We start from the raw sequence: 16766 nt of genomic DNA on the forward strand, positions 1-16766 counted from the left end.
AACGTTTAGCTTCGTGATCAAGCCTCCTATTCATAATATACACAACTAATCTACACATTGCCTCCTTCAAAAGCCCTACTCCCCACCCTTCGGCTTCCGCTGCTTCTTGACACTAACCATACTCCTCCTCGGCCTAACCTTCCTATCCCTACTCGCCACATACTTCGGCCCACTAACCGTACTCGCACACATCGGCCTCCTCTGTCCGACAAACTTGCCCAGCGGGCTAAACACTTCCACCTCAGGATAGTCCTCTTCCCACTCTGCCATCTTATCCCTCATATCGTCTTCGTAGAACTCCTCCTCGAGAACCTCCTCTGCATCCCGTCCCTCCTCTTCCGCGCGGGCAAGTGCAGCGAACTTTCTGCTTTTACGCTCTTCCTCCTCCTTGAGGCGCGTGATGCGGTCGAACTTCGCTTGATTGGGGTCTTTCTTCTCTCTGCCAGATGGCTTCCAGCCTTGAGGCCGTCGGGTCTGCGCACTGACTTCTATCCAGCCCACACCCTCAATGAGGATATCCGTGCTCCAGACGCGGAAGGGCAGGTTTTCGGGCTTCATCTTGCCTGCCACGGGGGAGGTGACGGGGCCGGCGAGTTTCTTGGTCGCGTCCCATTTGAGCTGGAATTTACCGGCTGAGTCCATCTTGGAACCTACGTGGGGGGCGAGGATAGGGGGAACTTGGAGTTGGCGGTCTGAGGTTTGCGCTTGGTAGTCTATGGCTTTTTCGGTCCGCGTTACGTGCGGGTGGATGGGGACGAAGGGGTGGACGAGGAAGACTAGATCCGGGGTTGCGGGTGTGATGCGGATTAGTCCGCCACCGAGGATGAGGGATTGTCCGGGCTTGAGAGTGTAGCGTTCGGAGTTTATGCGGTTCTTCATTACGAGGTCGTCGTGGGCGGCGGGTTGGACAAAGGTTTCTAGACCGGGTGTTGTGCGGGCGAGGCCGGGGAGGTCGATGAGCTCGCCTCTGTTGTTGCCAAAGGGGATGCGGATTGGGGAGGCGGTTGTTCCGGGCAGCGAGGAGGCGATTGGGAGGACGGGGTAGGGTGTGTACGGTTGAGGTGGTGGCAGGAGCGCATCAGGATCGTCGAAATCCTCCTCTTCGACTTCTTCCTCGAGTTCTGCAGGAGGCTTATGGAGATGTTGTTTAGGTTTGCTCTTCAGTCGTTCCGTTTCGGCGTCCTCTTCGGCGAGCAGTGCTTGTACCCGGGTGAGCTCTTCCAGCGACTTTGCGCTGCTGAGCATTGCTTCACGCTCAGCTGCGCTCCGTATCTTGCGCACATCTTGGTAGTCTGCTCCTCGCCCTTTCGGAAAGACAGCCTCGAAGAGGTTTGACTTTCCTACATTGACCTTGCCAACCATCCAGCCTGCACCTCCGCGCTCCCAGATGTCTTCTTTGACTTGTTTGGTCCACCATCCCCGCTTTGCGCTCACAAGCCGTACGTTACCCAGTCGCGCGTTCGCGTTCTGTCTCCCAAGCGCATCTCGAAGCACGTCTCGGACATATGGCATCAGAACATCCACCTGCTCTTTCTTTGGCGCAAGCAGGTCAGCCCTCGTGATGATGAAGCTGACCTCTGCAATGCGATCATTGGCGACCCATCCCTTGTGTTTTGCGCGTCGGTTCTGGGTCCGAAGTTTGGGTATCCGCAGGGACGACTGGAGGTTTGGAACTATCGACAGTGGAAAATCGGCGGCATCGACGACATGGTAGATGTGATTGCGGCGGTGGGGCGACTCTGCGATGGTCTGCTGTATGGATTCGACGGTCGGGTGGTGTATAGGCGATCCTTTGCGGTGGTGGATGAGGTTATGGCATCGGTCGCAGACGGGAGTGGACGGCGTTTCGTCCTCTGGCTGTGTTTCGATGCTTTCGTCCTGAAGCCCTAATTCTCCGAGCAGCTCAGGATTCACATTTTTGAGCGCCTTGGCATATATGTCGTCCTCGACAGTCGCCTCTTTTGCCTTTTGGACACCGTCAAGGTACTCCCGTATCGAGTTGTGGTCTACGTCGTAGTACCCGGCCTCTCTCTTGTTGTATATCTGGGATGGCGCACCGCATCCTGGACATGCCCGCGGCAGTGACCTCTGGGTTGAGGATGTGTCTGGTGAGGGTTTGCTAGGAGGGGCGTCGCTGGTATCGGTAGGAGCAGAAGTGGCGTTGATTTGATCCTGAGGTGCTACTAAAGTCGAATACTTCTTCAGAGGCTCTTTCTGCGGCGTTCGGCGGTGATGAGAGGCTATGGGCGCTCTGACCAGTGCGGGACAGAGGAAGAGAGGTACCGAGGCCTCATGATTCAGCAGCGTCCTGGCTTGCCTTAGAGCGGGTCGCATAGTGTACGGGAAGTCTTACTGAATGTCAACCCAGGTCAATTCACCCACGCGACGCGCCCGTTTGCCATGAAAATTAGTGAAGGCCGCCGGAGTTAGCAGGGGTGCCTCGGCTAAGCGAATCGGAGGCGATCGTGGCTGCCCCGAGTCATCGAAGCTCTCCCGCGAAACGGGCGACGGGGAGTTTATTGCTTTTCTGGGGTATTTTGCTCAGACCACCCACTACAATAGTCGACGGGAAGCTCTATCACCCTCTCCTCTCCCTCTACGCTGCCCCTCAACTCCCCTTCCACCCCGCACACAACTCAACCATGCTCGCGTCATCAAGAACGGCGCTGCGCCAGGCGGCGACTAAGCAGCTGTCCCTCAGGACCAGCGTCCGAGCTGTCTCCGCTTGGTCGCAGGTACCGCAGGGTCCTCCAGTAAGTGGCAAAAGCAATTGGTCCCCAGTCGTGTTTCACCAGAGCTAACTGACCCCCAGGATGTAAGTACAGCTCCTGATAAGATAGGCCATGCCGTAGCTCACCGCCCCGCCCAAGGCCATTCTAGGTATCACCGAAGCCTTCAAGGCCGACAGCAACCCCAAGAAGATCAACTTGGGTTAGTACCAGCTCTTCAATCCGACATGGAAGGCGCGACTGACAGCTATCGACAGGTGTTGGTGCCTACCGTGACGACAAGGGCAAGCCCTACGTCCTGCCATCCGTAAGGGAAGCAGAGGAGAAGATTGTCAAGTCATCGCTCGACAAGGAGTACGCCGGCATCACCGGTGTCCCCAACTTCACCAAGGCTGCCCTCAGGCTCGCATACGGTGCCGACTCGACTCCCCTCAACGACGACTGCATCGCCGTCACCCAGACCATCTCCGGTACCGGTGCCCTCCGCATTGGTGGTGCCTTCCTCGAGCGCCACTACCCCGGCGCGAAGGCCATCTACATTCCCACGCCGTCATGGGCCAACCACAACGCTGTCTTCAAGGACTCCGGCCTCAAGGTCGAGAAGTACCGCTACTACAACAAGGACACCATTGGCCTCGACTTTGACGGCATGGTGGCCGACATCAAGGCCATGCCCAAGAACAGCATTGTCCTGCTCCACGCCTGTGCCCACAACCCTACTGGTGTAGACCCTACCGAGGAGCAGTGGGTTCAGATCGCTGAGGCTGTCAAGGCTGGCGACCACTACCCCTTCTTCGACATGGCCTACCAGGGCTTTGCCAGTGGTGACACCACCAAGGACGCCTTCGCTCTCCGTCACTTCATCAAGGAGGGTCTCCGCCCCTGCCTGGCTCAGTCTTTCGCCAAGAACATGGGTCTCTACGGCGAGCGTGTTGGTGCTTTCTCCATCGTCTGCGAGTCTGCCGACGAGAAGAAGCGCGTTGACTCTCAGATCAAGATCCTCGTCCGCCCATTGTACTCTAACCCCCCAGTTCACGGTGCCCGCATTGCCTCTGAGATTCTGAACGACGCTTCGCTGAACAAGCAATGGCTTGGTGAGGTCAAGGGCATGGCTGACCGCATCATCACCATGCGTGCCCTCCTCAAGGAGAACCTCGAGAAGCTCGGCAGCAAGCACGACTGGAGCCATATCACCTCCCAGATTGGCATGTTCGCTTACACTGGTCTGACAGCCGAGCAGATGGACAAGCTAGCGAAGGAGGTAAGTCTATGTTTTGCAACCATCTTGACATCAGCAGCGCTAACCGCCATGACAGCACTCAGTCTATGCTACCAAGGACGGCCGTATCTCGGTCGCGGGTATCACCAGCGAGAACGTCGGGCGCCTGGCCGAGGCCATCTACAAGGTCAAGGGTTAGGATCGTCATGACAGTGTTCTACTTCCTTCCGTGATTCAGCGAACCTTGTGACATAACATGGCGCCAGCATTGTACCGTGCAGACAGCATCGGCGGCTAGATTATACAATGAAAAAACATACGAGAAATGAAACGGCTCACGATCTTACAACCTCCTTCATGCCGTCTTTTGTGTTCTCGGATCGAAGTACCTGATTCGTTTAATTTGGTCGATCCTCCAATCCTTCACCGAAGTTTTGTTCCCACTCAGACTTCACCCACTTTATCCCCACACCCCACGAGTGGTTGGTCCTGTCGTTTGCGAGTTCATCGGTAATATACAGATCATTACCTAGCATAGTATCGCTGGAAACTCGCACAGCATTGTGCAATGACGCTAGTTCCCGTGCGCTGGGACATCGTGATCGCGAATGACAAACGCACGCCTACCTGTCCGGTTTCACTCACTTGCATATGCGGGATACCAAAAGGGTGTTCAAGGCCTACAGGCGGAGCTGCTTCGGTTTGTGTCGCGCCAAGGTCTCCGAAAACAACGAAGCCAAGTTTTGTGTGCTTCACGGTTCGACAAGTTGCGCCGGTACCGCACACCGCATCGTTCAGCAAGTGACCGTACCGATGAAACCGTCACGCTAACTACTCCACTCAGTGACCCTGCAGCTGCGATCCGCAGGTTCCTTGTCCTGCACGCCTGCATCACGAACGCTGATCCCAGACGCCTCTACGCACTATTGCTTCCGTCATCCGTAGCCCCTGCTCCAGCAACAGGAAAGTATCGAAGCTTTGCAGCTCGGAGGAGGCCGGACGAACGAGCATGATTCAGGTGCATTGCAGGTTTCTGCGAGAAAAGAGGTCAGGGTCCAAGGTGCATGCCTGTCTGTGGAGTGGGTGCCCGGGCCTATGGCGTTTACTCGTTTCCAAGACGCATGTGCTGGCAAAGGTTGGAATTATCTTAATAGGACCTCTACACGGCCGTTGAGAGCGCGCAACGCATGGAATCCAACGGCGACCTGTCGAGGTATTTGTGCGCGGTACATGCTGCTAGCCCAACCCAGCAAATGAGTTTTCAGGGTCCGGGTGAGCATGCACGATGACGATGGCTGGCGGAGTGACGTCGTTGTTCTCACGACGAAAACCAACCCTCGTCTTTCTTTATATTCGTACGCTGGCACCCCGCCCTGCCCCCTTCCAACAGCGGGAAATGGCAGACTTTCGAACGCTTCCAGGCCTTCTTGGCGCCCTGTCAACCGCACTCATTTTCCAGTCTTTGCGCACTCCATGGTCTGCTCTGCCGACGGGACAAAGCGGTGCGAGCGAGGGTCGCAACTAGCCCCATCAGCCGCAGAAGATACCACGGTGCGGGCAAGCTGCCAGGTCAGAGGGCAGACTCCACACACGACCCGGGCGCGTTACCTTACTTTTGGCCGGGCAGCCGATGAGGGCGATGGGGGGCATGGTCGCCAGTCAGCCGCTGGAAGAGGGCAGAGTTGGCTCTGTGACAGGCGATCCACGGCGAGTGAAGGCTGCCGATTGACGTCGAGGTATCCACCCACATATAGCGAGGCCTTATTTCTGTGCCTATGATTCCGTGGCCCCCCTCTTTTGTGGTGATGCAAACATCGCCAATCTCACTTCTAGAACCCTCGCGGCTGTATATGAGCAGCGTGCCCGTGACCACCAGTGCCACAAATTGCTTTCTTCTTATCTCACCGACTCGACGTGTCGTCCCAATCTACCGCGAACAGGATAGCTTTGTCGCTTCCCTCGGCAGCCGCTTCCGTCGAGACTATAGCGACTAAACGAGCAGAGGGGTTGACTAGACTAAGAGGGCTTCTGTACGTAGTAGTTCGGTAGGCAGCGTAGCAGTCACACTCACATCTCCCACTCTGCCCTGCGTCCCGAGACATTGCCCTCTGCAGAAGACAGCAGCTCTAACAACGGCGCTCACAGCAACAACGGGCCGACCCTTTCGTCATCCACTAAGCCCCATCGAGCCGCAGCCAGTGAATCGGACAGCCGCACGGCCCACTACTGAGGCGCGAAAAAATATCCGTCACCGTCGCGCCACGAGCATTGAAGCGCTGCGACGCCAGTACACGAAGGTGTCGACAGCATCCCGCGAGGTTGAAGAGCGCTTCCCGTAAATCGGATTTGCTGTTGCGTCCTGTTCAGCATGTCGGTTACCGACGACAAGGTTCGTGCTGCCCCTCCATGTCCTGCCTGCCTGCTCCTGCCTGGCCCCTCCATGTCTGCAATTCTCCGCACGTGTCATCCGCCTGCTGTCTCTGCTACATTATCGCAACACGCGCCTATCTATAGCTCAACCTCCTAACCTAAAACTCCCCCCGCAGAACGGCGACATCATGTCGATCCCTGGCGCCGAGGACCAGATCGACCCAGCCACCTTTGAGCAGATTCTCGAGATGGACGAGGACGAGGTCGAGCGCGAGTTCAGCAAAAGCATCGTCTACGACTTCTTTGGCCAGGCCGACCAGACCTTCAAGAAGATGGACAAGGAGCTGTGAGTGCCCCATGCGCGCCCTGCGATATGCGCGCGACGACTAACGCCACCCAGCGAGAAGAAGGAGGGCAAGTACCTCAAGGAGCTTAGTGAGCTAGGCCACTTCCTCAAGGGCTCGTCCGCCACGCTCGGCCTCACCAAAGTCAAAGACTCGTGCGAGAAGATCCAACACTACGGCCAGCTCAAGGACGACGCGGGCACCAAGGACATAACAGAGGAGAAGGCGCAGGAGAACCTGGCCAAGATCATCAAGCAGGCAAAGACGGAGTTCACCGACGTCAAGGAAATCCTCAAGAAGTTCTACCAGGACGAGGGCGACGAGGAGGAGGCGGAAGAAGAAGCCGCGCCCTCTCCCACTGCGGCAAAGAAATAGAGCCCGCATCAGCCAGAGCTACGGCGCGAGCACACCAGTCTCGCACTCGCCACGCTCAGCTGGGAGGAGTCGGTATCGGTAGCAGCCAAGTCTAGGACCGTACGCTTCACGGAGCGACAATTGCGACACCGGGCTTTCCGCTCTACCGCGACACGTCCTCATCCTTGACGAACTTTCTCCTGCGCGACATTCCACCATCTCACGTTCCTAGGAGCGCTTTTTGTGTACATGCCGTCACCGGGTCAGCGAGGAAATTCCAGTACTCTACATAGCTTGCCCTCAATTTGTCTATTTGGTTCCATCGCACTTGCATAGATTACGAATGAATGTTAACTCTCCCTATCGTCATGATGAATGTGTTGTTTGCTCAAGCGCAGAGTAACACTTCACATGATCGCATTGCAGCTGTAAATACTTTAGACAAGTATCATTCACTGAAACTAATACCATACTAACCCCTCTCTGAACTATGTACTCAGTGACATGGAACGTTCCTCAGCCCTACGGGTGAAGGGCCGAACGTGTGCCCAGCGGCGGCGCATGTCACTCACCCCACCTTCGGGACCTACGTCACTCTTCGCACATGGCGTTGCCGGACTTGGTGTTGCGTCTGATAGGTTGGAAAGCACGCTTTGATAGGCTCAAGACCGCGCCCCATGAAAAGTCAACACCATGAGTGGTTCCATCGTCAGACCCTTTTCTCGGTTCCGCAGTGGTAGTCTTGCCGGTGCTGCCGTGGGATCATGTGGCGTCTGGTTCGGCGCGCCTAGAATCGCTCTTTCCTTGCCGTGAACCATTCATTTAGTTGCTCCCTGCGCTTCGAGCGCCTTCCTTGTCTTCTCATGCTCTTTGCGGCCGTCTTGCATCGAGCTGCGCGTGGACCAATCAGCCGACGCACTACTGTTACTACTGCTGTTGCGCACTCCACTCGTTGCCTAGCAAAGAACAGAGCAGCTAGGAAAGCCCGATACGTTCATTCAGATCAAATTTCCTCCGTCGGATTTCACACCACATCACCAATCATGGGCAAAAAGAAGTCGAAAGGCGAATACAACGACTTCCTAGACGGCGAGAAGCTGCGCGACAACACCGAGATCAGGACGACATTACAGGGCTTTGCATCTCGAGACATACCACCACCATCAGTACAAAAAGACCAGAAAGACAGCAAGAAACCAGGCAAAGGCGGCGCAAAGAAACCACAACTCACCCACTTCCTCTGTCTCCCCCTAGTCACCGAATCAAGCCGCCCGCAACTGCAGCAAAGACTCGAAAACTTCAAAGAAGAGCTATCAAAAGATGGACCCGTCCCCACGAAAGCCGTCCGCCCAGTCGGCACCCTGCACCTCACCCTCGGCGTAATGAGTCTCTCCCCCCAACAATTAGATCAAGCGCAAGAATACCTTTCAGACCTCGACCTGCACACCCTCCTGCGCGACATAACCCACCTCCGCGTCGCAGAAGCCGCCGCCGAAAGCGGCGAGATAGCCGAGAACCTCAATGCCGCCGCCATGCCCGACACGGACGCGTTAACAATCAACCTAGAATCTCTGGTTCCGATGCAAGCGCCGCATAAAACGAGTATACTGTATGCGGAACCGAGGGATGTGTCGCAGCGGTTGTATCCTTTTGCTGAGGCCCTGCGAGAGAGGTTCACGGCGATGGGGTTGTTGGTTGAGGATACCAGGCCGTTGAGATTGCATGCTACGGTGCTGAATACGATTTATGCGAAGCCGAAGGGGAGAGCGGGGAGGGGGAGGAGTAAGAGTGGGATGTTGAAGGATGGGTTGAGGCTTGTTGAAGGTAAGGTTTCGCCGAATCATCATCATGGGAATGGGGTGGATGGTCAGACTGGGAACAGCGATACCAATGGCCACGATGGAAATGAAGAAGATGGCGCGTCGACAGCAGGGTCTGTAGATGGTAACGCTGGCGAAGCTTCAACAGCAGATCCGTCTCGTCCGACGGGTGAAGGTCATGGTCCTGATGGCAAGAGCTGGATGCGCTTTGACGCCCGCAATCTGATTGAGAAGTACAAGGGTTTTGTCTGGGCGGAGGGTGTCAGGATAGATCGAGTCTGTATCTGTAAGATGGGCGCGAAGAAGATTTGGAGTGGGGGTGCGGAAGGACAGGGAGAGGTGGTGGATGAACGGTATGAGGTTGTTTGTGAGAAGGAAATCTTTTGATTAGGAGATGGAACGCAGCTTTGCGTGCAACTGATGTATGGCGTTCTCGAAGAGAAAAGTTCAGCGTATGAACTGGCGTTTAACGGCGTTGACATGCATTAGAGGAAGATAGAGACGCTTTAGCAGTCTGCATAGCTATCATGGCAGTGGTTTCACGACAGTCTCCTCGTCCACAGCAATATCCCCCATTTCCTCAGCAAAAGCCGTAACCCTCGCCAACCTACCCACCACAGCTTTGATCAGCGGCCATCTATCACATCCGAGCACAAACACCCCACACAACTGCGCCTGCAACACCTGCGGCACGAGACACACATCCGCCATACTCAATTCATCGCCCACACTATACCTACCCCCACACTTCGCCACCATAGCCTCGTAGGCATCAAACCCCTCATTCAATTTCATCCTAACCGCCCCTCCTCCGTCGCCTTCGCAACCTCACACAACCTCACCCCATTCCCTCGATTCGCAAAAGGAAACATATCCTGCGTCACCACCGCAACCAGCTCCCTCACCCGTGCTCTCTCCTCCCTGTTACCCACCAGCGGCATCAAAGGACATGCCCCCGGAAACATCTCGTCCAGATACTCTAGTATAGCGGTTGATTGCGTGAGCACGAAGCGTTGTTTGGTAGAGTGGCCTGGTGTGGTGATTTCGTGAATTAGAGTGGGAACAGCGCCACTGGGGTTTATGGCTAGGTACTGTTTTGTGCCAATCGAGGTGCGTGTGTATTTTTCGACGTCGTGGTAGAGGACGTTGGGGACCTTCTTCAGGGAAAGCGCGATGCGGACGCGACGTGCACAGGAGGAGCCCGTGCGGTTGTAGAGGTGGTATGTTGATACCGTCGATGTGGACGATTGGCGGCGGGGTTCTGGCATTATGTGGGGATTTGTTCTTGAATTATACGAGTATGGTCTTGATATGATATTCGAATTGGAGAAGATGGGACTTTTGGGGATCGACGAGAGTGAAAGGTGGGCTAAGGCACTAGGTAGTAACGAGCTAGCGCCCCGCTCCTACCGCTACTTCACTGCACCTACTCCTGTCGCGTCTCTTCTTAGCTGTACCTCCAAGCCACACCACGCAAGCTCGAGGAACGTCATGCTACCGCCGATTGATCCCGTTGTCCTGCAGCGCAATCCTAACTTTGAGATATTGTACAAGGATCTTTGCACAAGGAAGCTTAATCCGAATGGCTCATCGAGGGATACGAAGAAGCAGCGAGTACATGATGAGATACGGAAGGTAAGGATTGCTTTGTTTTCACTATTGAGAAGGCATTCGGGTCATTACTATATTGGTAATTCCGTGCTTTAGACACGCGATTCTGCAATCCAATCCTTTGTTTGTTTACAGTCCCTGCCTTTGCTCATCCACAGGGTCATCTTTGACATCTCCTTACAGACCTTTGGCCTATACACAAAATTATGGTTTGATATTGACCATACATACTGACATGACCCCAGACTCTGACCTCCGCCCTTACAACCCTCCACACAACGCAGATCCTCACAACATCGCTCTCAACCCTTCCATCAAAAGCCACCGATCTTCCACCGGATCTACACGCAATTACAGAAACCGTAACCGCCCAACTCAACGGCCAAGTTCCCGCATCCGACCTCGATATACTATCTGAAGACATCGAGTTCTTCCACTCAAACATCGCTCCCATCGCCTCAGCTTTATCAACCCAATTCACCAACATAGCCGACTACCTCTGCCTTATCGCGTCTCCAATTTCCCCCCCACCTATCTCATCCCTCCACAGCACATCTCTAACCCTCCAAACCTCCGCCTCGGATACCCTGCCCAGCGAATTGCAAGCCGCACACACCCATCTAACAACCACGCTAACCACTCTCCTCTCCACCCACTCCTCCCTCCTCAGCACCAGCATCAAAATCCTCGAGCAAACCCAACAAGGCGCTCTAGCCCGCCACACGAAATCCTCCGCAGAGCTTCTGCAGACAAAAGCCATTTTACTCGGTCTGCAGGCTAAAACGCACTCGTTGCTGCACCCCCCACCCGCGGAGTTTGTCGATGCATTGAAGGAGTTTAGGAAAGGGTTGGGTGGGGGAAAGAGGGCGCTTTGGGACCGTGAGGCGTTGGCTCGACGGGAGTTGGAATTGTATGGAAAGGCTGGGGAGAAGGGGATGAGGGATCTGGCGAAGAGGAAGGAGGGGTTGGTTAAAGAGGCGGAGAGGGTCGAGGCTGAGATAAAGAAGTTGGAGAGAGGGCAGTGATGGGATGGAGTTTTGGTGACGAGGGAGTTCGGCTTCACGGGAGTTGGTCTTGTTGTATGCTTGTTTGATTGAAGGCTGTATTCGATGTTCGCGCTCGATCAGGTTATGTATCAAAGCGTACCAAAACAGCATACGCCGTCAATGCTTTCAACATAAACTCCACGCTCAACGCCAGCAACACCAAGCAAACGCAGACAAACAGCGCCTCGAAAACAAATCATCCAGATGATAGTACAATCCAACCCACAACTACATAACCGAGCAATTCTCCTCCTGTTGCTTCTGATTCGTCCGACTAAGACGTTCACGCTTCATCTGCACTTTACTTCCACCACGCTTAAGCTCCTCAAGACGTTCTTGAGCTTTGGGGAATTTGTATGCTGTCAACATGTTAGCAATCTACTTTCTGCAAAAGGTGACATTTAAAACATACCTGCAGCCCGTCCATACCACCGTTTCGCCTCGTCCAAACTGCGTGGGCAGCCTATACCCACTTCAGTGAAGTAGCCCATGGCGAACAGCGCCTTTGGCAGTGGCGGTTCCGCGCACGCTGCTTTCCGCGCCCAGAGATAAGCTTCGGTGTCGCTTTGTTCGAGTATGCCCGATGTACCTGTGAGGTACCAACCTGAGAGTGCGAGTTCACTCTGGTGTTCCTCCTGGGCAGCGGCTTTGGTGTACCAAGCAATACTAGTACGTGCGTCGATTGGGCAGCCCAGGAGCCCGTATTCGTAAGCTTGACCAAGACGGAATTGAGAGAACTTGTAGCCAAGATCGGCGGCTTGGTGGAAGAGCTGGAGCGCATACGCTTCGTCGCGTATGACGCGTTCGTTGCCGGTTTGCGCTTCGTAGATGAGGGCCAATTCGTGGAGTGCGTGCGGGTTGTCGCGATCGGCTAGACTAGCAGCTCGTTTGAGCATGTTGATGGCTTCACCGAAGTTCTTCTGTTGGCCCAAGAGTCCCTTCAGGAGTATCATGCCCATCTTGTACATGGCAGGGGGATCGCCCAACGCGGCGGCACGTCGGTACCACTGGACGGCTTTGAGGGGGTCCTTCTTGGTGCCACCGCCTTCTTCATGACCCATCTCGCAGCAGACAGCTGTGCGGTATGCACTTGCGGCATGGCCTCCTTTGGCGGCTGATTGATAGAGCGTGAATGCTTCCTTGGTGTCCACTTGCAAGCCAAGCCCTCCTGATCCGTAGCAATCGGCGAGGTAGAACATGGCATCCGGTGAGCCATTGCTGACTAGCTTCTTGATGATCTTGTGGGCTTCGAGGATAAACTTCTCTCGGTTCTTGTTCTTCGTCCTGGAGTCGGCAGTGCCTCCTTCATCGGCAAGTACGCTCGATGCTTCTACGAGCTTCTTCGATAGTTTCAGACCCGTAGGAATGTCATTGGGGTTTTGCTTCCACGTGTTGCGTAGCCGGTTCAGCTCGTCGTAAGTTACTGGATGGGGTGCCGCGCCTGTTCCACTGTGACGCTGTGTAGAAGATTGTTGGCTTTCAATACTGGGGCGTCCAGGCTCACTGTTATATTGTCTGACAGGCGGCGGTCTCGCGTTCTGAGGCGCCTGGGGCTGGTTTGCTTGTGGTTGCTGCCGCGGTGGCTGCTGCATAAGGCCTTGTCGTACAGGCATGGGGTGCGCTGGCAAGGCGTCTGGATTCGACGGTGGCTGAGTAGTGCCAGGTCTTCTGCCCATAGGATCGCTTGGGTTTCGTCCCGGGGCAGGTGCAGCTGTTCCTGGTCGTTGGATAGGGTGTCCGGGTGCGGGCGATCCGAAGTTCCTGTTCATGCTTGGAGGCGGCTCAGAGTAAGTAGTCTCATCCGAGTACACCCTTTGCGGCCCTGGAGGGGGCGCTCCATATCGTGGGTCGAAGTTAGGCGGCTGTCCACGCATGGGGCCTTGGTTGGGTGGTCCACCCTGCATGCCATCACCTGTCATTCCCCTCTGTGGCGGCCCTCGTCCTCGGACGCCGTTGGGTAGACCATTCGGGGGCGCAAAGCCAGTGTTTGCTCGTGACGGACCTGGCATTGGGGGAGCATCTGCCGCCATTTCATGCACGCCATTTGCGTACTGCCCGTTGAGGTCTGGCTGTGATCGACTTCGCTGCATCTGGCCCTGAGGATTGCCGGATCCTGGGTTCATGGGCGCAGGCGGTGGGGCATAGCGGGTATCGTTAGATGGAGTCAAGTGGTTGTCGATTGAATCACCTCTGCGATGCTTGTTGTTGGTCTCTGGGATGGCGTCAAAGTTGGGCATGTCCATCGCAGCGTCGCCCTGCCCATAGTAGTCATCGTAGAAGTCGTCCAGTGCCGGTTCGCCACCCTGAGCCTGTTGCTGCTGCATTGGCGCTTGACGCTGGTCTTGCTGGCGGTATTGCGTTGGTGGCTGCTGTTGCGGCGCCTGGGGCATAGGAGGCCTATGTCCCTGCTGCATTGGTGGCCCGTTTTGCCTCGTCCCACCCGCAGTTGAAGGCCTGGGAGGAATGTGATCTGGCGATGCAGGGCCATAGTAGCCGGACACAGCACCAGGCTCGGCGAATTCCTGCTGACCGTTGTATCCACCCTGATTTCCATTTGGTAGTGTCTGGGGCATTGTCACAGATCGCTGTGTGTTCGGACCGAAAGCTCGCGACATCGGGTCTGACGTGCGATGTGGCTGCTGTCCTCGACTAGGATCGGCGTTCATGGGTGGTGGTCGCTGTCCGGGCGGCATGCGATTAGGGGCATTGCGTTGACCCTGGCCTTCAAAATGTCCCGAGTCCTGCCGCGGGTTGGGTATTGACCTCTGCTGCGGTGGGCCGCGGTTTTGTGGTGGCATAGGCTGACCTCGCCCGGATGGGCCTGTAGGCTTCGGCTGTCCTCCACCATCCTTGATGTTCATCTGTGCCATGCCCTTTTCGAGGGGCTTCGAGCCAGCTTGCGGTGGCTTTTGCGAGGGAAAGGTCGGAAAGGGGTTGTCGTAGGCAAGAGTCTTGGGTGATGTTGGGTTGAAGAGGGAGCGGTCGAGGCCTGTCAACGGTGGTCAGTAGACTATATCATGATGAAGTCCTGCTGTGCCATGTGTATTCTGTAGGAGTGAATCGGGTTGTCGCGACATACCTGGTGGCCTCTGGACACCTCGTCCATTTTGTGTGTTGATGGGTGGCGCATTCCCCTGACCTGTCGGCCGGCCTCGCGGATCCTGTTGTTGTGGTGGTGGTCGTTGTCGCGGAGGCTCATTGTAGGCTTGTTGCTGAGGACGCTGACTCTGGGGAGGCGGTCTCCGTCCTGGGTTTTGCGGGGGCGACTGCTGGTAGTGCTGGTCGCTGTATGCCTCCTCCTGATAGTACTGGTCTTGCGGCGGCTGTCTGCGTCGCTGATCCGGCTGGGCTGGCCTCGAGTGCCCATTCACGTCCTGATAGCCGCCGTGCTGCTGCGCGTTGTCCCATCCTCCTTGCTGGTCATAGTGTCCGTTATTCCATTGCTCGTGGCCGCCCTGGTCATAGCCGTAATCGTAGTCGTAGTATTGTTGCTGGTCGTATTGATTGTCGTAATTCTGGTATTGCTGCGGCTGCCTCTGTTGCGGCCTGCCTTGGTCGTAGTACTGCTGCTGCTGTTGCGGCTGCGCGTAGTGATCGTAGTGTTGTTGGTGCGCCATGCTTGCGGCGTTATCGGAGAAGCCTGACCCGAGGCTGTCTATCACGAGGCTAGCGAGCGTTGGTGATGTCCGACCGGCGGGGCTGCAGCTCTTAAGGTATCTGGGGCGCAATCGCGATCGCGAGCCTGGGCTCCTTCGGCCTGTTTGTAGCGGATGCTGGTCGTCGACGTGCGATCGCGATGACGGTGTTGGCAGTTGGCCGTGTTCCGGGCAATGTCGTACCTGACAGGGGTGGCACAAACTCAAAGAGGTGTCATATGCCCACTCAGCACAGGGACGACCTTTCAAAGGCGGGATGACGATGTGGTGAAGGTGGAAAGTCTATAGTCGAACTCTCAATTGTACATGTTCTGGAAATCGACGCCAATTGGGGGCGGCCGCTGCCTCCTCAAACACGGGGTGACCTCCAATTAGTTCGATTACGTTTCAACCCAGGTCTGTCACCCACACGCCGCTGGTGCAACACAGGAAATGAATAAGCAAAAGTCCCGCTTTGGCGTCCTTCGCCTTGAAACGCGGACAAGGGACCTTGGAGTAGACGAATCGTTGTTGGTGGATTGATTCGCACGCGAGTAGATTAAATGAAGCCTTCGAATTTGCCCTGAGTAACACCGCCAGCTAAAGTGACTGGAGAAATATGGAGACGATCAGTATCAGCCCTGCGCAAAACAGCCCGAATGAGCTGATGTCAAGCAGTCCCTATACGAACCAAGTCGCAGAGCCGCTGGAGATCATACACATCATGCAGTCGAGGAACGGCCTACCAATGAGGGCAGGGTCGACGGTGATCGCTGGGCCTTAGGCTCGGGTAAGCGTTCGCCGCCTGCAAGCAGTTGGGTCCCGACGATGCAGCTCCGGTGGCGTCGGGCGGCGGTGCACGACACACGTGATGGGAAGTGGCGCAGCAGGCTAGCTTTGTTAGACAATCAATCCGGCAGTTGGGTGGATCGTCGACTTCACCACTTTAGCTGCACGAGTCTCCACCCCAACACGATACCCTGGGATATACGCTGCCAACGAAGCAGAAGATCTAGAGAGTAGACTTCCCGATATTCAGACCGTCACCATAGACACACCATGCCATCTACCGCGGCTTACATCAAAGCCATCGCAGGGTACGTCAGATACATGGCCGCTGCATGGCCATAAACTGATGTCAAAACAGAGGCGGAATCCTGTGTATCGGCGGCCCTGCACTCGTCATGTGGGTTACACCTACTGAGGAAGAAATCTTCAAGGTATGTCTACTTTGCCACGTGCTGCGCCCAACAGCTGCTCATGATCCATGCAGAGGTATAGCCCAGAACTGCAGAAGAAGGCCCTTGCCGGAAGGGAGCAGAGGCAGAAGGACTTTGACGCCTTTGTTGGCCAATTGAAGGAGGCTTCGCGTTCAGACAAGCCGAGTAAGTGTTCCTTCTGCAGTCATCTTCGAGACGGCGCTAACGAAATTAGTCTGGGCTGCGCAGAAGGAAATGGATGCGAAGAGGTCTGAGACGGAACAACAGATCCGCAGGGAGGAGCGCGACGCATATGCTGCCGAGGGTCGGAGAAGACAAGCAGAGATTAGGGCTAGCACGCAGTAGCAGACCCATGCCAGATGACTTCCTTTTCGCTGTTGTATATTTACATGTATCACGAATCTACGCTTTCTTCAAG

The 16766-nt window shown here is 55.7% G+C and overlaps 6 protein-coding genes across 6 annotated transcripts; 4 read left to right on the forward strand and 2 right to left on the reverse strand.

The window, feature by feature from the left end:
- Positions 1-75: 75 nt before the first annotated feature.
- J4E88_008102 (uncharacterized protein) lies at positions 76-2334 on the reverse strand (the record flags this gene model as incomplete). Its single annotated transcript, XM_049401715.1, has 1 exon — positions 76-2334. One exon carries the CDS (start codon positions 2332-2334, stop codon positions 76-78), a length of 2259 nt encoding a protein of 752 aa, XP_049252788.1.
- Positions 2335-2642: 308 nt separating this feature from the next.
- GOT2 (Aspartate aminotransferase, mitochondrial) lies at positions 2643-4147 on the forward strand (the record flags this gene model as incomplete). Its single annotated transcript, XM_049401716.1, has 4 exons — positions 2643-2753; positions 2853-2931; positions 2987-3990; positions 4046-4147. 4 exons carry the CDS (start codon positions 2643-2645, stop codon positions 4145-4147), a joined length of 1296 nt encoding a protein of 431 aa, XP_049252789.1.
- A 2169-nt stretch (positions 4148-6316) lies between these two features.
- On the forward strand, positions 6317-7037 carry J4E88_008104 (uncharacterized protein; the record flags this gene model as incomplete). The annotated part of the gene is made up of 3 exons (XM_049401717.1): positions 6317-6322; positions 6495-6664; positions 6719-7037. The coding sequence occupies 3 exons, from the start codon at positions 6317-6319 to the stop codon at positions 7035-7037; spliced, it is 495 nt and encodes a 164-aa protein (XP_049252790.1).
- Positions 7038-7709: 672 nt separating this feature from the next.
- On the forward strand, positions 7710-8613 carry J4E88_008105 (uncharacterized protein; the record flags this gene model as incomplete). Its single annotated transcript, XM_049401718.1, is given in 3 exon segments — positions 7710-7713; positions 7992-8565; positions 8583-8613. 3 exon segments carry the CDS (start codon positions 7710-7712, stop codon positions 8611-8613), a joined length of 609 nt encoding a protein of 202 aa, XP_049252791.1.
- Positions 8614-11721: 3108 nt separating this feature from the next.
- On the reverse strand, positions 11722-15110 carry J4E88_008106 (uncharacterized protein; the record flags this gene model as incomplete). Its single annotated transcript, XM_049401719.1, has 3 exons — positions 11722-11852; positions 11906-14482; positions 14573-15110. 3 exons carry the CDS (start codon positions 15108-15110, stop codon positions 11722-11724), a joined length of 3246 nt encoding a protein of 1081 aa, XP_049252792.1.
- Positions 15111-16312: 1202 nt separating this feature from the next.
- CBP4 (assembly factor cbp4) lies at positions 16313-16693 on the forward strand (the record flags this gene model as incomplete). The annotated part of the gene is made up of 3 exons (XM_049401720.1): positions 16313-16318; positions 16402-16513; positions 16563-16693. The coding sequence occupies 3 exons, from the start codon at positions 16313-16315 to the stop codon at positions 16691-16693; spliced, it is 249 nt and encodes an 82-aa protein (XP_049252793.1).
- Between the last annotated feature and the right edge of the window lie 73 nt (positions 16694-16766).

Source organism: Alternaria novae-zelandiae, assembly GCF_023758075.1.
Source record: "Alternaria novae-zelandiae strain BMP 2774 chromosome Unknown scaffold_17, whole genome shotgun sequence".
NCBI classification, from domain to species: Eukaryota; Fungi; Ascomycota; class Dothideomycetes; order Pleosporales; family Pleosporaceae; genus Alternaria; species Alternaria novae-zelandiae.